Raw genomic sequence first — 15,997 nt, forward strand, 5'->3', positions numbered from 1 at the left:
TTATATAAACAATTCAGTACTCATCAGACAAGTTAAGCGCATTTTTGAAGCAAAATTAACTTTACGAATAATTGGTGACAATTTTCTCTACAGTTTTTTATTCAGCGCTTTCAGCTAACGCTAAACATCAAATAAGTTTGCATATATGAAGTTCCATTTTCACTTACCACATATGTGGTGTATATATGTGGTAAGTGAAAATGGAACTTCATATATGCAACCTTAATATATTGTAGCACAAACACAATTCAGCGCTATCAAACTGAATTCAGCGGGATTGTTTCTATTGTATATGGACTTTAGCTGCAATTTGAAATACGTATTAAATTTTCTGTTGAAATAAGCACAAATAGCTTGCAGTTTTTGAACTGCTTCTAATTAATTATATCATATCGTGTTTGTTTTAGTGTTTAATTCAGCGCACATAAACAAGGGTTTGTTTTTACAAACACGTTTGATTTGTCTTGTCTTTCTTATTTTGTCTTTCATAATATTTAATATTTTACAATTCAGCTAAAAATTTTTAGTAATTAGCCTGTGCTGCATTACATTTTGTACTCAGCGTGTCTTTAAGCGCTACTAAGCAATTTAGATAAGACCTTTTTATCTAATCTGGTCCAGTCTAATGTTTGTAACTGCTTTTAATAAATTCAGCACAAATATAGATAAATTCATAAAAAACGATCACTCTTTACTAACTTTACTCAATAATTATTACTTATTTTTATGCAGAAATAGTTTTTCTTATATTTTAAAGCGGTAGCATATTTCACCATGAAATTCAGCTGAAGTTTTCAGCGCTGTTAAATAAAAGTAGAACTTTACTGAAAGCATTTCAGCTCAATTTTAGCTTGCGTTTTAAAATGTAGGAGACAAAAGATCGACAATATTTTCACTTCATATTAATTCATCTGAAATAAACTTAATTCAGCGCATACATTTCGTTCGCTATGTAATATATATAACGTATCTTTACTTCCCTCAAGTGGCGCATAGACCAATTTTCTAGAACCATACGAATCGTTCCGACATACCTTATTGGTATGCCACCATTAGTAGCGACTTCAGCAGCTTTTTTCAGCTTCTCTGATCTTCTCCTCGTTTTCGCTATCTAATGCCAATAGTTTTCGCCTCATCAATTCCTTAGCGATTGCAGCAAGCCGGCAAATAAAATCAAACCTGTGCTCACATATATAACTGTCTATGTGCATCCTTGGCAACATGCGCTTGCAACACTTGCCACAATATTTTGTATGTGCAAGCAGATAACAAGCAGTCAGCTTGAAAAGCATAACAACCAACGAAAAACGAAAAATTTCGGAAAACAACAACAAACTGCAAAACAATGAACAGCAATCAAGCGGTTAAGGAAAAGTAAGAAGAAGCAGCATAACCTTAGGGGAAGAAGAAGAGTTTGAGCTTGCAGTAGCAGCTACTGCAGGCGCATACACCGAACAGCAGCGCAAAAACTTACGCTCAACTTAAGCGGAATGCATGCGTGAATTTTCCTTCGTTGTGCACAACAACAGTTGTTGTAGTTATTTTAATGTTGCCTTATTCTTTTCACTCGATTTCCTCGCCTCGGCTTTTGTCTTATGGCACGGTTCGAGCGCTGCCAATTGCACAGTTTGCTTCATATGCCACAGCACATTGCAATGAGCGGCACGTAGATTGGGTTGGTTTTTTGCTGAACTTTTTGCTTAACTTGTTACTTGCCACATGCCACATTGCGCTGAGCGGCAAATGTGAAATTGAGCAAAACTTCTAAATTTCATGTTTTGGGTGGTGAAATTTGATCTGCTGCCAGCGATGCATGCAGCCATAGTTGAAGGGACTTGTGTAAGAAATTGACTTCTTGCAACAGATAAGGGAGCGCTGGAAAATGTACGATTTCAATGGATGAGGCCAGTGAGAATTGCATGTAATTGAAAGTATTGCCGTACCTTGAGTAAATAGGAAGATATTAAAATGATTTTCGCAGAATATTGTTTTTATAAGATGAGTTGATGGCTGCCAATTTAATTAATTTTTATAATTTGTAATAATAAATAATAATTCCTATTGCGCTGAACGCTATTTGAAAACTGCTTTTTAAAAAACTGGGAAATGAAGGTGATTACTCTACTCATTATCATGACATTATGAGATTTAAAACTCTAGCTGAATATATTTATAAGGCGCTGAATAACAGATTTGTGTATGCAAGGCAATAGCTTAACTGTATATGGACACTTCTACTGCTCTGCTTACTATTTCTACTCAAACGTTATTTAAGATATTGAAAGTAAAATGAAATTGTGTCACATAATAAAGTAACTTTTTGTGATTGCTATTATTCGTCCAAAAATTACCCTTCTTGTATTTGTGTTGTGATATAATAGCGTAAAATACATTGTTATTATATTTCCATAAGAAAATGTTTGCTGAATTTCTAGTAAGAAATGCGATGAATAACGACGAAACGAGTTAATGTGTCCGATGATATTTTGTCATTACTAAATGGATTTGCGCTGAGTTGCATGCCCCAATTTCACTATGACTGAACTTCCTTTCCTTCTTTTTTACTACATTATTCTATTTTTGTAAAGGAGCACTGAATTTACTAAAAATGTGCTGAATAGTAAAAAAAAAAAGTGTTTAAGTATCTCAAGTGATACATTCTGATCCCTACATAGCGCAGCTGAATTTCCTAAAAATTTGCTGAATAGCGTTCAAACGAGTTAATGTAATTATTTTATATTTTTTCTTCATTATTTTCCTCATAACTGTGAGCTGAATTTAATGATTTTGCGCTGAATTGCAATTCTACTTTCAGCAGCATATTTCTATTTCCTATATATTTCCCCAAATAACTATAGTAATTGGTTTTAAAGTTATTTAACCGGCATAACGTGCAGCACACATGTCAGCGTTAATATAAACGTTCGCACTAATACTCTTGCAATCTGCAGCCATCTCATTATGCTGATGAGCTCGTTATTAAGTATGCTTCGTTGGAGTTAGACCGATTACGCATGCGCCATGAATACTATTGGTATTTCGTTAATATATTCTTTTTTTTTATATTATTATTTTCGCAAAATGTCCACTGAAAAACGCAAAACCGCACCCACATCCAATATGCGAACTACCAATATGCCACAAGCCCGAAGTGCCACCACCAATAGCCTAGTAAACAGCGGCGCTGTCACCAAGTGAAACGCAATCAATCTGCCGCAACATTATTGCACACGTCACTGCACATAAAAGTGTGGCATGAGCTGCCATTGGGCAACTAACGGTTGTTTGTTGTTTTTGTAAATAGCGATTTAATACGCTCATTTAACGCTTTACCCATGTGGCAGGTAGATTCTGCAGCGCTGTCAGTTAACAGCAGCTGGCTAGCGGCCGTGCAACACACAGCATCAACTCAAACAACTACTTATGCATGTGCGGCATATCGGGCAAAGCTGACGTCTAACCATTTGAGCTCCACACTTGCAAAGCAGCACCCCTTCGAACAGCCGCAACACCTTAGGCATTGAACTCGTCTCGCTTTGCTGCCATATTTCACTCAGTTGCATCAACAAGCAGGCGAAACGCGAAATGTCAACAAATTTAATAACACATAAATCTAGGCAGTGGACTTGACGCAACATCACGTATTGCACGAACAGAGTATTTGTTGGTATTGTTTTAGCTGTAAGCGCTGGACCAACACATGGCCATGCTTGGTCTGCCTAAAAGTATGCAACATGAATTCCGCCGCTATGGTAGAAATTCAGAAGTGAAATACTTGCTTGCTAGCTGTACCATATACGTGTTGCACCCCATGTTGCACGTTATTTGCACTTGTGGCAGATGTGATATGCTGTATGCTGTGTGCGCCGCTGCTGGTCCAGTAGAGTCAGCGCCGCTGCAGCCTCTGTTGCCGCCACATTTAGTGCTCATAAATTTCCAGTTGAACGCATTGATGGGCATTTTGCATTAATGAGTGGTGTGGCAGCTATGAGTGCCTTATGCCGCTACTAACAGAATGTGTGGTGAGCACAGACATGCTTACCAGCGAATATTTGCGCTGCCATATCAATATCGCAGGACATATCGGACTATATCTGCTTTTCGGAGGACATTATTTTGGGTTTGTGGCCATTTTGTTTACCAACCAAAAATATTAACACGGCTATCTACAATAAATATATGGCTGGCAAAAATAATTATTTGTAAATCTGTCTAGTATGAAATTATATAAAATGTTATAAGCAGTGCGCCGAATAGTGCTAAATAGAGCTGAATATTGCTAAATTTGTTTTTATAATAAGGCTAAGTAGCTAAATTACATATTCTTTATAGATGAATAGCGCTAAATTTATATTAACTACTGTGCAGACAAACGCGCAAAATGTGATTGAATTGAAATAAATAAAAGATTTAAATTGGTTTCTTAATCTTATAATTTAAAAAAATTTAACTTTTGAAAAAGTAGCTGAATAAAAGGTTGAATAAGTAGTATCATTTTGGTGGGAAGGGATCGTTTCAAAGTGTTCGAAGAACTTAGTAAATATTACACTCAAAAAATGCGCTTGCTAGTTTTATAGCGCTGGACACAAAAAAGTTATAATTTTATGCACAAATTGAAATGAAAGTAATAAATAAAAGTGCTGAATAGATTTTTATTGTCAGCACGTGTTATTGTTTTTCTTAATTACTTTCTGTACTGCACAAAAATTGATTAAGGAAAAGGATAGAGCAGCGCTGAATAGCTTTGTTGAAATAAAAGCGTGATATTATTTGATAAATCTGGTTCTCAGGTGGAATTTGAGTAGAGCTATGTGTAGATATTTAACATATATACCTATTTAATTAAATTCAGCGCACTATAGGATCACAATGATAAACCACTAAGAATAGGAAAAACCATTATAGAAATTTTTTATGTCAACCAATATCTAAATTCAGAGAAATTATTAAGTAACACTTGTTAAAAACGACGAAAATAATTTAAGTATCGTAAAATTCCTAGAGCAGCGCTGAATAGCTTTGTTGAAACAAAAGGGTGATATTGTTTGATAAATTTGGTCATCAGATTGCATTCGAGTAGAAATATGAGCAGATGGTAAGCCTATAAGCTTATCCAATGTAATTCAGCGCACTCTAGAATAAAATTTATAAGCCATTAATAATTAGAAAAACAAGTATTGAAATTTTTTATGTAAACCATTTTCTGTATTCAGAGAATTGGTCGCGCTTCCACTGAATATCTTCAGATAGGCCAAATACTATGGATATTTGCCCTTATACATAATATGTCATTAAAAGAACTGTTGCTGAATTGAGCTAAACTTGTTAAAAATGACGCAAATCATTTGAGTAGGGTTTCAAAAAATCATATTTTATGTTATATTGCAATAAAAAATCAGCTGAATTACTTTTTTTTGAGTATTCGTAAATTTGAGTGCATTTAAAAAAATTTTGTTACTGAAATATAAAATTCAAAATATATTTTGATTGACAAAAAGCACATCGGGGAAAAGTTTTTGATGGACTATTTGTTAGTAGGAATTCCTTAAGGAAAATATTAGCGCTGAATTCATTTTAAATATGCTGAATAGCGCGAAAATTTGGGTTTGAATTTAGATTTAAATTTAGATTTAAAGGGCCAAAGGGCAAATAGATATTTGTGAATTTTTTTAATTGAAGGTATATACATATATGTATTATACATGCAGGGCACTGATATATGTATCTTTATACTTTTTCCTATCGATTTTTTAGGAGCAGCCATTTTTGTAATACATTTCACATATATATATATATATATTGAGTTTAAATATGGTCACACAACTGTATAGAAATTTCTAAAAATTTCTATGTAATTAAGTTATTTAATTTCAATTTAAAAATAAATAGAATTTAATTTACTTTTTTAATTCGATTTGCGCTAATACGGCTTATCAAAATTCACCGCCAAAGGCTAACGCACATACATATATATGTGTGGATTACATGGGCGCTCACAACTGAAAAAGGCGCGGGGATTTCACGCTTGGGGCAAATACAATTTCCATTTATATTTCTGGTTAAAATGCTAATGCGAAAAGTGGCAGCTGTAATTTGGTGATTTGAGCAATTTATAAAAATATAGAAAGTAAATCTAGAGCTTTAACGCGAATGTTAAATTTGTGGAAATTTTCTCAAACTGATGCCCGAAAATTTATTTTAAGAGGTCTAAGGACTTGAAAAGTGTTAAGAAAAAGTTCTTGTATGATAACCAAATATACTAGCGGTGCTGTATTGCGCTGAATATATAAAAAGTTCTGCTAGAATATTGCCGCACAGAATTAGTTGTTACTTAAAAAGCTGTGAACTTGTTAAGCGGCCAATTGCAAATTTGTTCAGTCTTCGATAAAATTTTATATTTGTATAGCTAAAATTAATGAAGTTGGATCGGTACTTCTCCTAGCACCGTATATAGTATATTACTTCCTTCCTAGGCACTAGGCCGTGTGCCCTCTTGTATATAGTGTGTACATTGGTTTATTGTGGTGAAAGAATAAAAGCAGTTATGGCTTACTGTTAATATAGCTTATTGAAAACTGTTCTATGAAATATGCATATACTTCGTACAACATAAAGTGCGCTGAATTATATATATAGCAGCTGAATTGTTTAGAAATTGAATGAAGTGCATGCTTGCGGCGTAAATATCGCTTGTATATTGGAATAAGAAGCGTTGAATACCATTCGAAAGTTTTTTTTTTTTTTTTTTGTGATAATCTCAAATTGATAAACAGCTAGTTTATCGTCTTAAATATTAAAATATATATAACATACTTGTCATTATTGTTTGTATTCATATTAATTTTCATTCGCGTACTTTCGTATACTGTGTCGTTGTAAAGAATTTCACAACCTTTTTGCTGCGCTGAATTGGCTGGCTTACTGTTAAGAAAGCTTATCGAAAATTTTTATTAGGAATATACATAAATTTCGTAAAACATAAAGTGCGTTGAATTATATTTAGAAATGCTGAATTGCTTAAAAATTAATAGGATTCCTGTAACTTAAATATCTCTCATATGTGGAGATTAGATACGCTGAATACCAGTTTACCTTTTTTTGTAATCTCAAGTTGGTGAAAAGCAGTTTTATGCTACCAAATAATATTTTATAGTTGTTATTATTATTTCGACTCCTATTAAGTTCCAGTTACGGACTTTCGTGTATAGTGTCCGTATAAATAACGTCAGAAAATCAACAACCAACTTTTTACTGCGCTGAATTTAAAAGTATAATGCTTACGGCTGGCTTGGTGTTAATAAAGCTTATCGAAAACTTTTCTTTGAAATATGCATACACTACGTGTGCGCTGAATTATATTTATAACAGCTGAATTGCTTAGAAATTAAATGGAGTGCATCTTTGTAGCTTAAATATCACGCTTATGTTGAGAAAAGAAGCGCTGTATACCATTTTAAAGTTTTTTTGATAATCTCAAGTTGTTAAAAACTATTTTGCTCTGCAAGCGTTTATTGTCAGTTAGTTTTAGTTTCAAGTACAAATTTTATTCTCAAGCACTGGCATTAGTTTTCAAATGCAGCTATTCAGCACACTATTTGCTGAAAAATATGCAGGCGTGTGCAAAAACTTCTAAAATTTAACAAGAATCCACTAAATGACACTAAGTCCAGCACTAGCTTATTCGACGCTTGGCTTTGTCAAAAGGCTTAAAAGTGCTCAATGAGCTGGCAAATACTAGACTAAATTAAGCCAAAAAGTTTGTGAGAATATTACGCAATGCATAATTTTCGGCGCTTGGGAGCTGAATACTAATGCCAGCGTTAATAATTACTATTTAGTTATGCAAAGTGCGCAATTTCACACAATAAACTAAAGACTTTCGCAAAACAAGCGCCACCAACTGCAGTTACACAGATAACAATGGACGAAAATGAGCAAAACTAAAGCAACAAATAAACAGTGACAGTACTAAGTCGCGCTACAAAAACACAAACAAACGCAATATTCTATGCGCAGCGGTATTAACGCAGCTCATAAACGACTTAAAGTTTACGGCCTTAAATGCTTCCCACGTACCTCGGCGCACACACACGCACACGTATAGAAGTACTCGGTGCTGAGGTGATAGTGAGACTCCTCGAATTTTCACGCACTTACTAATTCCGGCACTTATGCCGGCTCTACTGTTTGTTTTATGCAATTTTATATGCCTCTTCTTTTAGTCACAACTTTTTCTCTTCTCTTTAATCCGCAGGTGGTACATGCCATGGATCGCACCTCACGCGCCACCGATTATCGTTTCATTAAGGAGCCAAATGGTGCGCTCACCATTACAAATGTCATGCTCGAGGACGATGGCAAGTGGCAATGCGAGGCGGAGAATTCGCGCAGATATACGGAGAATGCGAGACCCGTCAAATTGGTAGTATTAGGTGAGTATCAAAGTGAATTATGTTACGTGCTGTAGAGTAGGAAAGAAAGTGATGCTGAATATGCTAAAGAAGCAGATATTCAAGTTGAGTAATTGCTATACGAGAGAAGATTGTCGCGGGAGATACACGTTTTTGCTAATACCAGCGTAACGGCCGCTAAGTAGTCATCCGCGTGGATTTGATTACGCCATTTTAAGGTCGGCCTAAATTACCGAATTTTGGGCGAATGTTTGTTTGTCGATTGCACTGACAGAAATGTTATGAATTTGTTGTAAGCAATGAACTGATTGTTCTTTTCTCAGCGATACTTTCGCGAATTCAACTTATGATATATGGGAATAATGCGCAAAAATGCGCTGAATTGCGCTGAATTCGAGAATGTAGTAACTTAAAAATAATATTTCGAGAAATGTACTCAAAGATTATTTCCAGCCACTCATTATATGCCCGCTGAATTGCTATGATTGTACATTTCTCAATGATATTTTTGCGAATTTAGCTTATGATATATATAAGTCATGTAAATGCGCTGAGCTGCGCTGAATACAAGAATACAGCACTGACTGAATTGTTATAAATCTGTTGTAAGCGATGAACTGGTAGACTTTTCTCAATGATATTTTCGCTAATTCAGCTAACGATATAAACAAGTGATATGCTGAATATCGCTGAATACATAAACAAAGTAATTTCAAAATTCTAAAGCTTATTGCCAGCATCTCATTGCATGGCGGCTGAATTGCTATTAAGAAAAATATTTTTACTTAATTGTAAAGATTGATGTAGTGCATATGGCCTTGTAAAACGCTATATACGTTATGGAAATGAACATTAAAATGCTAAACTTTTTCTGAAAGAACCTTTTTGGGATAAGCTGAATAGCTGAATGCATGTTAAGGTCGCTTAATAGTTATGAAAATATGTTTATAGTATCATATTTCTTACTCTACAAAAAAAAAACGGGCAGGTGCTGAATTTACTTGAATTTCAACAAGAGAGAGATTTAATATGTGACTAACTTTATGTTTCCTTTTTAAGCAGCATAGTAAGGGCAATCAGGCTCATTTTTCTGCGAAAACAACAGTTTTTAATTAAAAATATATTTTTTATGAACAAATTCTTTTGTCGAATTTTACTAATCCTGCACAAAATCTGTTGCAATGTATTCAAAGACACTATATTTTTAGCTCAGCTTCGAAACAGTCCCTTTAACCGACCTCAATCTCTCATGCTGACTGCTGTGGCTGAATGAAATGACCTGAAATTAAAAGTTAGCTACAGCGTGCACTTTGGCGCCACTTGGTGCTGACTTCTGTCCGGTCAACGCTTGTGCCACCGCGTAGAGCTGACGAGCATTTCTGTTGTTGTTAATGACATAAATAGCGCGGCAAAGGACATGCCAGCACCAACGAGCGCACCCATACACATTTTGTTTCGAATACAATTGAGCTGTGCCGGCATGTTGCGAAAACTTTGCTTGTTCAAGTATAAGCTGCAAAATGAGACTAAAAAAAGGGAGAAAAACATGAAAAGTTTTTCCAGTTTGTGTGCCGAGCTGTCATTCAGCAGAGTTAGTAAAAATCAGGGGTGTCTAAATGAATGGCTGGCTGGATTCAGTAGCCGCATTAAGCGCCTACTTGTTCCCTCTCTTTTTCGCGCTTCCCAGAGCTTCGAAACAAATAAACAACAGCAACAAAAACGGCATCACCAAAGCCCTGAAAGTTTGAAAACTTGTGGATTGCAAACGAAAAAAAAAAAACCTTAAATTAAAAGTAAGCCATAAAAACTTTTTAAATGACCAAAAATTATACCCGAAGCTTTGCTATAGCTAACTCAGCAGGATTTATGGTTGACATACTTTTGGGCGCCTGTCAATATTACACACCACTGCCGCTGGCTTTCCTCCATGTAACTTATGAGTGTCTTCTTTTCTAGCCTCATCAAGCAAATCCAAAAAGATACGCTTCCAAAACTTTTCTTTCACTGATTTTACATTCCTAATTTCCTTCTTTTAATTTTTAGACAAACCTTTGCTGTTATTGTAGCAATAAAGTAGCGTTCAAACTGAAATTTCAACTCCAATTAATTTTGTGTAATTTTAATTGCTCGTAGATCGCCCGAAGCCACCGTATTTGTTGATCGATTCACGGCGCCTAGATGCAGGCAACATTTTTGTACCGGTCAAAGAGAATTCCGAATTGAATTTGGCCTGCGTGAGTGAAGGTGGCAATCCCAAACCGACACTCACATGGGAGGTGTTACTCAGTCCGGGCGTGGATCGACATGCGCAGAAAGTGTCCGCTGAAGTATTGGAACTGGAAGAAGTGAAGAACGACAAGGTAAGTAGGGGAATAAATACTATAAATGAATTAGTGAATATGCTGGCAGAGTAATGAAGTATAGAAGGAGGTTGATAGATATTAAGATTACTGAATTGAAATGTTGGCCGCTGAAAAGTTTGAAAAATCGAAAGTAAAAAAAACTGTGAATTGAAAGGTGGACCGCTGAATAACATATTTTCTCCATTTAAGCTATTTTTAAAGTACCCTTAAACATGTTACGTTGAAATTTATGTGCTGAATTGAATTACTTACAGTTGAATCGTTACCGAAACTCCTGAATGTAAAGAGGTATGCTTATAATCTTTTAGTAAGTAATTTTACTTTTAGCCTTTAGCTGATTTTGAATAGAACATTATAGTTCTCTATTCGAAATTTTGTCTATTTATGGTCGAATAAAGAGACAGAATCGCTAAATAAGTTAACAGTTTACTCTACAGACAGTTAAATATGACTTTCATTAGGTGTTTGAAAGTTTGTTAGAGTTTTGCTTTAAAAAAGCATTTGCTGTATACATGTTTGAAAGTTCTGCATTCGTATAAAATATTAACTAATCAATTAATATTGTGCTGAATTGAACTTTCTGCGCTGAATTGAAATTTTTTTTACTACAAACATTGCTGCAGCGAAGGATGCAAAACATATGATCAGTGTCCGCTGAATTATCTATTATTGGCAAATATTTTCGCTCTATTTTATTACTTAGCCTAACGATTTAAATGAAAGATATTTGAAATAAATTATAAACTGCAAAAATATACAAGAAAACTAGTTGCTGAATTCATATTCAAAGCACTGAATTTCCATAAAATATATATTTACCAATTTACCAAAGTTGTGCTGAATTGAGTTTTCTGGCGCTGAATTGAGCATCTTTTACTATTAAAATTGTTTTGATAAAAAATACAGAATCCGTGTTTATTAAGCGCTGAATTATTACATATTTGCAACTTTTTTCTCTCCATTTTAATGCTTAACGTACCAAACTTAACATATTGAAATGTGTCAAAAGCTGCAAAAATACACAAGAAAAATAGTTGCTCAATTCCTATTCAAAGAAAAAGTCTGTAAAATATATATTTTTACTAATTAAAGTTTTGCTGAATTGGGTTTCCTTGCGCTGAATTGAAATAAACACAAAACTGTTTCGAGGAAACATGCAAAATCTGTAGTTAGTGTGCGCTGAATTATTACTTATCTACAGTTTTTTAAGTGCTTTGTTTAGCGAATTAAATTCAGCTATGTGAACCTAAGTACTAAAGCAGCACTAAACTTTTTACATTAAGCTTCTGTATGCACATATGTAAATATAATATATATAAATCTTAGTATATTTTTATAGCAAAAACACAGAATGTATTGCTCCCTTCATTTTATATATATATATTTATGTAAGCATTTCATATATTCGCTTTACTCATACGCAATGTCGCCCCCCACAGTCTACCCCATTTTAAATCAGACTGCTTCAAATTACATGCTCTTAATTGTTGCTTTTGTTAGCGTCTTGAATATGCAAAAAACCGTACAATTTCATTGTAGAAGTTGGAAATTTAAATTGCCAACATCTAAGTGGCAATATAGCACTTGAATGAACTAACAACCGCACCAGAGGCTGTATGTACCACCAACTTACGACCGGATGTGCAAATTGCAAAAGCAGTTGCGCTTACTAAACGCATGCAAAAAGCTGAAATGAAGAGATTGTGTACTAACTTCTACATAAATTCATAAGTACTTGCTTCGATGTATGTGTGTGTATGCGTAGAAGCATCGTAGCCGGAGCCGTCGGTTGTTGCGAATCATTTGCCATTATCGGTGCTGAATGCAGTTGATGGATATATGGCCACATGGCATGTCAATAAATATGGAGGATGTCCGTTACTTATACTTACGCCAACACATAAGCATTCACATGACTGTGTGGGTGTGTGTATACGAGCATATACGCGCCTGTGCCTTAAACTATCATGTCCGGCTAGTTATTACTTTGCGTAGCTGTTCGTGTTAATATATGGTATAAACTTTAAATTGCCATGTAAATGTAACAAATTTTCGAGAAAATTTTATGTCCGTTATGTCCCAGTTAGTGCGGATTCAATGGCTGACTGGTTATGGTTATATTTATTTTATAATACAACAATGTAAATAGCGAGCTGTGCGGCAATGTGTGCGTGTATTTATTGTCACATATAACTAGCAAACAAAGGATATAATGTGATATATAAGTTAACATACATATGTACTACAAGCCATGCAGAAAATATTACTCAAGGAAGTTGTTGTACGTTATTATAAAATCTCTTGCGAGGATTAAAATTTTAATCCACATTAACTTACATGTACAAAATTGTGTAAAAATAGCGCGCTGAATAACATTTTATGTTGCTGAATAGACTTTAAGTATGAAATCATCTGTATTTCATTTGTCACTACAACTATTGGAAATGAAAAATGTGTGCTGAATTCGATACTTAAACGGATGAGTATATTTTTAACGTCTTAACTCAAATCAATGCAGTGTCTTTAAATTAATGTAAAATAATGGTGCGCTGAATATCATTTTATGTTGCTGTATTAAGATTAAATTGTATCATATATCCGTCTCCCTTATAATTACAAATATTGGATTTCAAAAACGTGGGCTGAATTTGTTACGAAATCACCGGAGTATTTTTTTGTTATTGTAGGTTAAATGTATAATAAAGAGTCTTTTAAATTGTGTAAAATCATGGCACATCGATATTATGCAGTTGTTAAATGCATAAAACAGCGGAAAACATTTGCTGAATTATAGTAAAGCTTCAATATGAATATTTTAGAGCGCTGAATAAGGTTGTATAGATGTAATAGAGTAATATTTACGCAATTTTTATTTAGAAGTGTGCGCTGAATTCAAAATTTAATGCACTGTAAAATACATATGCAGCTGAACTCAATTATAGTGTTTACGCGTGTTTAAAGGAAAACATGTTATTAATTTGTATATGAACACAATGCACAGTATTTTCATTATTTCAAGTTCCTTTGAGGCGAATTAAATCAGCACTTTATATTACATAAGCGAATAAGCGATTAGGTTATATTTCGTAGATATAGCTACAACTAAACTTGCAGACAAATGTTTTTTGTCGAATATGCTTGACAAGTGCTGAATTGAAAAGAGTATTAAATGTTTTATATTGAAAAAAAGCTTTAGTAAACGTTTTTAGCATCTGAATAATGTGTAAAGACGTTTATCATAAGAAATATTAGAAACTTATAAGATTGTTGTCACAAAGAATATGTACTTATATGTGCTAAATTAGTTTTTTTTTGTAGCTGAATAGCATAGTATTAATTAATCATAATAACATTTCTTAAATGTGAATTATTGCTAACCTTAATTTGTCTGCTGAATTGATATTGAATTTGCTGAATTTATATTTTTACATTTAAACCCCCTTTTTTTTATTTATTAAAAATTCCGGCATGCCTTTTTGATCCATATTTATTTACACACAAGCCACCTAGCTCATATTCAAGCTGATAGACAGCTGAATGGACAAGAGCCAAGCAGAGTTGAATGGACGTCGCCGCAACGTGGTTTTTTTGCGCATATAAAGGGTTAACTCATAAATGAAAGTGCACGTACTGGGACTTAGAAACATAAGGACATGTATGTAGTAAGCAAAACTGACAGTCGACCTTGTATGTGGCATGTTTGACTCCTAAATATATATAATATAAGTATGGTTATATAGTGGCATATAAATATTAATGTAAAATCATATATTTGCATTAGTATATGTGCGGTTATCCATGAATTTGTCTCTTGATTCTATACATAAATGACTATACAAAGCGACTAATTTGCATAGTATCATATATATATTGCATGCCACCGAAGGAACCTAAAAGCAGACGTGCAACATATGAGAGCTTTAACTTTTTTTTAATGAAAAGGAGAGGTTTATAGAAAATAAGTAAAAGTTTGACTTAAATATACGCATATGTATATGTAGTCATGTGTTTGCGTATATTTTTTTTACTCAGCTAACCGCTGAATCTGTGCTTGTTGCTTTCAATATCCCTTAAGTTTTATAAGCTCGTCCACCAATGACCTCTTTACAGCGTATTTTGCTTATATTTCATTTAATTATTGTTAGAGAACTTTTAATTGAGCCAAAGTATATGCTAAGCTGATGTATGGGGAAAATATTTCTATTAACAAAATTTCTATGAGAATAGTTTATTAATGCTTAATATATCTAAATAGAAATTTATTGCTTTACTTTGTATAATTTTTACTTGCTTAGATATTAACTCATTAGTTTTCATGGCTTACCACTTCATTACTTTTCCATTAACACACACTGTTGCCGCTGAAACAGACAATTAAAGCGCTTGCTTTTGTATGAGTGCACAGCTATATATACATGTACATATACAGTTAGACGTATATATACTATGTGCCTAAGCATTTCACGCTACTTGTTAGCTGTCAGTTAGCAACGTTTTGCTACGTGCAACAAATCATTTGGCATACTTGGCCACAAATCTGTGGCAAGGACGCTGTCTGGACAAACGTTGTCTTGACAAGATGTTCAAGTCAGAATCTCAATCCGGTTCAATGAATTTACTAATAAATTATATAAATATATACATATTATATTTTGGCATCTAAAGGTTACTGACCCATCGGTGATCAATAGCTAAAGTCCGTCAACTCAAAAATAGCGCACTCGCTCAGCAAATTTCTTACCTAAAGGCGAATGAACCGATAATTTGGATTTAGAATTTTTATAAATAACGATGCTTGCTACGAGAAGAGAGTCATCATGTGTTGCCAGATATTCCGGTATTTTCAATTTTCTTTCCCTTCCAACGGAGTGGAGCTCTTCGTCTTCCTCTGCTTCCCACGGCGGGTACAGCGTCGAATATTCTCAGAGCTGGAGTGTTTTCGTCCATCCTGACAACATGACCTAGCCAGTGCAGCCGCTGTCTTTTTTAATTCGCTGAATTATACGTCATATTTCTTATACAGCTCATCGCTCCATCGAATGCGATATTCGCCGTGGCCAACGCGYAAAGGACCATAAATCTTTCGCAGAACTTTTCTCTCGAAAACTCGCAACGTTGACTCATCTGTTGTTGTCATCGTCCAAGCCTCTGCACCATATAGCAGGACGGGAATTATGAGTGACTTATAGAGTTTGGTTTTCGTTTGTCGAGAGAGGACTTTGC

General features: G+C 34.3%; 1 protein-coding gene across 1 annotated transcript in view; it reads left to right on the plus strand.

Moving 5' to 3' along the window:
- Positions 1 to 15,997, plus strand: part of LOC108975465 — a 270,318-nt gene that overhangs the window by 165,434 nt on the left and 88,887 nt on the right. The window contains exons 5-6 of the mRNA XM_018943963.1: positions 8,255 to 8,432; positions 10,545 to 10,771. Of these exons, the coding sequence (XP_018799508.1) occupies positions 8,255 to 8,432; positions 10,545 to 10,771 (405 nt within the window). The remainder of the gene's footprint in view (positions 1 to 8,254; positions 8,433 to 10,544; positions 10,772 to 15,997) is intronic.

This window comes from Bactrocera latifrons, unplaced genomic scaffold (assembly GCF_001853355.1).
Source record: "Bactrocera latifrons isolate USDA-ARS-PBARC rearing strain unplaced genomic scaffold, ASM185335v1 scaffold_65, whole genome shotgun sequence".
NCBI classification, from domain to species: Eukaryota; Metazoa; Arthropoda; class Insecta; order Diptera; family Tephritidae; genus Bactrocera; species Bactrocera latifrons.